Below are 5,704 nucleotides of genomic sequence, written 5' to 3' on the forward strand. Positions count from 1 at the left end.
TCTCTCTCTCTCTCTCTCTCTCTCTCTGCAGAAATATCCCTAGAAGTTATGATTGTGACGACAGAGAACCTTTCCATGATACATATTATACTGACAATTGAAGCAGGGATTCTAAAACAGCCCTAAGTTTTGAGGGAGAAAACGAGCTTCAACACTTCCTAGTGAATCTCTGAAGTGCTTGCTTGATCATCCCTGCTGATGCAACAACCGATCCCTTGAACTGCAGACAACAAAGATTCATTGGTTTAAAGAGTAATTGTCCATAGTACTCATCCACAAAAGTTGTATTCAAACACTGGAAAAGTTTGGCATCATGCTCGGAAATAGGCTCATTCAAAATGGTCACGGTTAAATATAAAAAATAGTTGAATAATTGTATCCTTTTCAAGAACAAAACAAAAGAGCAAAGCCACACTCTTTTTGTGATTCTGAGTGCATACCTTTGATTTAATGATCAGTGAAAGCATCCCTTCAACAGTAGATGATTGAACCGAGTGACAATCTAATTGGAGATTGCTTACTGCATCCATGATCTCTAACAGCACTCCCTCCCTCGAAGGACATCTCATCTGAATTAGAACCTCTCTATTAGTCATGCTGACAATCACATTATCGGTTAAACCTTCTTTCGGTACAATATAGTTTCTCTCTGGCTCCGTTTCATCGATGTCACAAGCCTTCCTCTTGTTTATCAGTGATTTTTTGATGTCATTAGTTTTGTAGTTGCCATAATTATCAGATGTTCTCTCTACACTATCTTGCGATTTTCTTTTTGTCCTAGCTTCTACCTCTGTCAACTCCCTGCAAGATTCCAACTCTTCAACCCTTCTCTCAAGCTCTTTTAGATATTCTATTGCATTATCAAGTATAGATAATTTGTCATCCTGCATAAACAAGAAAAAAAAAATTTCAATTAGTAATTGTTGTCTATTGCCAACTACCAGGGAATGGAGTTTCAACTACCTTGCTAATTGAAGGAACCATCGATTTTAGAATAAAAAATCTTTCATTTACTTTTTCCCTTCGCCTCCTCTCAGCTAATGCATGGTTCATACCAATTTCATCAGCCTCCGGTCTCCATACTACATCTTTAATGCCATTATCTTCTGGGGAGTCGAGCAAGCCACCAACATGCATCCGAGGAACTACAAACAAAACCTTCTTCAATAGTTTTTGCGGGGTTTCGCCTCCTGGATTTTGACAATGTGCTAAACCTTTTTTATTCCAACTGACAAAACTGGATTCCTGCTGATAATTTTGAAAACATGGTCCCAAAATCAACTGGTGTGAACTCTTTAAAAGGGATGAAAGAACAGTCTGATAGTGCAGATCATTGCTCCGGAGATCCAGTAAGCACATTTTTGTGTGAGTGCATTCTTGAAGGTCCTGCAAACAATGGTCGTTCACCAGTTCACCCTTAGGAACAGAGACAGCCTTTTCAGGTTCTACAAAAGTTTGAGATATACAGTCACTAGAATTCATGGAATGATGGACACAATTACTGAACTCCTCATCCATAAACTGCCAGCTTTGTACTTGAGAAGCTCCCCCATTCATTCCTTCAACCAAAAACGAATCCTCTGCCGGTTGATTGGGCTCAAAGCCATTTGAACTGTTACTGGGAGAAACCATATCTAATTCTTCACATTGTACATGTGGCACTAATTTGATTTCCAGAATGCCCTGATCAAGCACAGCACAAGCAGGATTATTGCCACTCCTTTTGTTTCCTGCACCTGCGGATTTCTTGGAAATTATGGGATGTGGAATCTCCAAGAAAGAAGTTTTAACGTGCTGAATGAGACTAGGGTCCTCCAAAAGCTTCAGAAAACAAATTACAAACAGCAACAAAGGCTTACTTCAGCATGAATTGTAGTAAAACCAAATTTCTAAACGATTTATGATATCAAGTGGGAATCTGAGACAAAAGGTTACCAGCTCGGTCACCCCCAGCTCGACCACACCTCCCAAAAATGGAAAGCATACCACAGTCTGAAAGTTGAAGATATAATGATCAATATAGCTCTTCAGTAACAATCTTTATGCAAACGGTTCAATCATATTAGTTTCCAAGGTTTTAGTGTCCATTGCGAGCATCGATGAAAGTTTTTCTTTGAATTTCAGAAGGGTTCTTATGGGTTTTCCTCTTTAATAAGAATAATGTTTTGAACATGTTTTTAATCCTAGAGTTGAGAGTAATTTTAAGTCAATTTAGAGGCAGATAATTTAGGGCAAAGAAAAATCACATTAGTACCTGAATAGATGCACTCTGAGAAGATGGTTGTCACGAGTCAATCATGAAACCAAAACCAAATAGAAAAAAGATGTTCAGTTTCTTTGGCAATCGAGCATGCCATAGTTTAGTCTATATGTATGAAACTTTATTTACCAATAAATTATTCCCAAACAAACAACAGTACCCTACCTTTGCCAGCAGAGAGCGACTGAAAACCTTACTATCTGCAAAGTGGGCGTTGCATAGCCAGATTGGTTCACCTTTTGCTAACGTTCTTCCAGGCAACCTAAGAACAATCCGAAGCAAGAATTGATGATAGTAAAGACTGGTTGGTAGATGCATACTTCATGATAGATAGAAGTCAACATGGTTATAGGTAGTACCGCAAGGTGATCCTAAGGGGAAAAGGATTACCCTTGTCCAATGCGTTTTTTTTTTTTAAAAAAAATAAAATAAAATAATCGAAATATCATTGAAAAGCGTAGGCGCAATCTAGGTACATGAAGTATAGAAGAGAAACACCTAAGTAGAAGGAGACAAAAGAACAAGAAAATCATGAAAGAGATAATGCTTGAACACGAACACCTACCCTTGTCCAATGTTGAACACGAATGACATGCAAACCAAGTAATACCACTCAGTGTCACTAAGATCTTCAGGGGATAATGCTACTGAAGGCCTTCTAGATTGTGGGTTAGCTTCACCAGCTGAGAGGGAATCGTATAGTTCTCTCAATTGCTCACTCCTCTGCAACCCCAGTTGGTCGGCATTGAGTTCTAAAGCTTGAATTGTTTTCCTTGTCTTAATATCTCCATTGTAGTATCCATCACCCCACTCCAAGACCCTATTATATTAAGAACAGGAAGAATATGTTAGAACTGTAAGAATGAGGAGTTGCTGTTTCTTTTAGTCCAGCACTTCCCCTTTCAAATCAGGCAAAAAAGCAACATCCGAGGACTGAATAAGCTCGATAGCAGAATATGTAAGAAATTTGAAGTACTGGTACAATTGGCACATGTCAATTATCTTCTTCTTGATAAGGAAAGTGCATCAAGAATGTTACAGGAAGAGATCATAATCTGATGTACCCAATTTAACACCACCCACATTATGCCAGATTACACAGAATTTAAGAAACATATTTGAATTTTAAGACTACCATGATGAAAAAAATTTGAAGATGAACAGAACTCTCTGAAAAGATAAACTTATTGCTTTCAAGCCCAGTAAGCACCTAATTAAATCTAGTCAGTACCCATTCCGTACCGATTTCCAAATTCAATCTGACCCAAATGCATAAATCCAGGAAGATTATATTTGGAGAAAAAATTTGACTTTCTAGCCAAAAAGAAGAAGAAGAAGAGAAACGCAGAGTACCCTGGTTGTCTAGCAGAAATGGACCAGAAGATAGCGTAGCTCCACTGGATGCTTCTCACAGCTAGAGCAAGTTTTTTCTTCAAGTTTTCAGGCACCCTCTCTTCCATCTGGGGCCCAGTAGCCATCTTCCAGCATGAAACTTTCAAGCTCAAAATCAAAGTACCCCACGACACAATCTGATCAGATGCAAATGGGTTCCTGATTCTTCATCTCCAGACACCAGAACCAAATCTAGTTCCTTTTGTCGTAGAATATTCACATAAGTACCAACCAAAGCACACGTTTAGCTCAAATTCTTGATTCTTGGTATCCCAACACAGGTTTCTCCCGGTTTCTGCACCAACAAATTAACCATAGCTCAAAACCATCATGGTCTAGCTACAAAAAGTGTGGGAACAAAAAAATAAAAAAATAAAAAAATCCATAAAGCCAAACCAATTAAGATTGGAGTTTGCGGGAAAAGCTGGAGCTACAAAACTAGTAGAAGAACAGGGGAAAAAAAGCAAGCAGCTGGTACTCATTATTATTCGAAGTTCAAGGACTGGTTTAGACACTAACACCCATACTGGACCAGTAGTAATTACTTTCCTCTTTGGTCCAGAATCACACCACTCACTTTCATGAATAGGAGAGATGGAAATCTTGCGGAATGGGATGCTGGGATTTTCTCTAAAAGCCAACTTGCTATTGTCAGGCAACCCAACAAAGACAGCAACAATCCCGCTGAATTTCTCTCTCTCTCTCTCTCTCTCAAACACACACAAAAACAAAGTTTAAGAACAAATTATAGATCTGGGTTTCTTGTGGGTATGTTTGTTTCACCACAAGAATCAGTAAAGTAGCTCAAGAAAAGAGCTTCAATATCGGTAAAAGAGAAAAATATATTATACGTGTTCTTTTTCTCACATTTTCGTTCATGGGCTTCAGAGCTAGCTAGCTAGAAAAATACACACGAAGATTGAACAGCATCATCGGAAAGGTCCATAGAGCTGTTTCGATCCAACTTACATGGGAAGAGAAGAGAGAGAGAGAGAGAGATGGTAGAGCAACAGTGCGCATACATGAATATTTTTTTTTAAGCTCGTCGTATGTGCTTTAATGGTGGGATTTGGTGAGAAATAATAAAGAAAAAACCAAGAACAATTATTTGTTTGATTGTAAAACTTATAGTATTTCCTATTCCCAGCACCCTTATTTTTGTTATTTGTCGGTGTTGTAGAAGAGCGTACTTCACCCGTCACTTTAGCCTTTATTTCACGCATGTGGCTGAATATCAGTCGTACCAAAGCAAAGCAGAGGTCGTTTTCGGAAGTTATTTTTCGGCTCGGCTAGGCTTGATAGCTATTAGCTAGCGCACGACTAATGAAAATTAGACAATTTTTTTTTAAATATTCTTTATATATGTGATTTAAATATTTTTTTCTTTTTCTTTTTATTTTTTAAATATATGCTTGCTCTTTGATGAAAAGAGAAAGAAATAGAGAGAGAGAGGAAGAGAAATGAATAAAGCATTCATTTACAATATTTTTCTATATTTGGGTAAGCACTCAATCTAGATGAAATGCAAAATTTGATGGGAATGTTTTATTCGAGTTTGGTTAGCTTAGACTAAACTGAAGAAAACTCTAAGGTTACGTTTGATATACAGAATGACTATTCTATTAAAAAAATGATTAGTTTTTATTGAAAATAGAAGAATGAGGAATAAAATAACAATTTGCCCATGAGGTAATGACTATTTCTTAAATTGAAGAATAATTATTCATCTCATTTCCTCGTGGGCAATGAGAATATTTATTCCAAGTGGTAGATCGATGCTTATCATATACTCTAACACTAAGATTATTATACTCTACATTTTTCCATTCTTAATAAAAACTATAACATTTTTCCAATGGAATATGATATGAACTTCACCAATAATTGTAATGAAACCCGATAATAATGATGGTTTGAAACCCCAAGATCGTGTAAACAAGATTTGTTAAGCCTTGACCCGTCACCTAACTAGATGAGAAATCAAGACTACGAAGGATTGAAACGCCACACCAAAAAACCTAAGAATCTCTCAAGAATTAAGGTGATAATTTT

General features: G+C 37.2%; 1 protein-coding gene across 6 annotated transcripts; it reads right to left on the reverse strand.

Moving 5' to 3' along the window:
• On the reverse strand, positions 1 to 4,764 carry LOC133854274 (transcription factor EGL1-like). Of its 6 annotated transcripts, none has more exons than XM_062290386.1 (9): positions 4,622 to 4,764; positions 3,614 to 3,947; positions 2,826 to 3,080; positions 2,426 to 2,522; positions 2,255 to 2,269; positions 1,936 to 1,992; positions 964 to 1,821; positions 441 to 884; positions 1 to 220 (listed from the first exon to the last, which is right to left on the reverse strand). In XM_062290386.1, exons 2-9 carry the CDS (start codon positions 3,736 to 3,738, stop codon positions 149 to 151), a joined length of 1,923 nt encoding a protein of 640 aa, XP_062146370.1. In that variant the 5' UTR covers positions 3,739 to 3,947; positions 4,622 to 4,764; the 3' UTR covers positions 1 to 148. The 6 variants fall into 6 exon arrangements, with proteins under 6 accessions (XP_062146370.1, XP_062146373.1, XP_062146369.1 ...); XM_062290389.1 differs by having other exon boundaries at positions 2,871 to 3,080; positions 4,520 to 4,729; XM_062290385.1 differs by having other exon boundaries at positions 4,520 to 4,728.
• Between the last annotated feature and the right edge of the window lie 940 nt (positions 4,765 to 5,704).

This window comes from Alnus glutinosa, chromosome 13, assembly GCF_958979055.1.
Source record: "Alnus glutinosa chromosome 13, dhAlnGlut1.1, whole genome shotgun sequence".
In the NCBI taxonomy this organism is placed as follows: domain Eukaryota; kingdom Viridiplantae; phylum Streptophyta; class Magnoliopsida; order Fagales; family Betulaceae; genus Alnus; species Alnus glutinosa.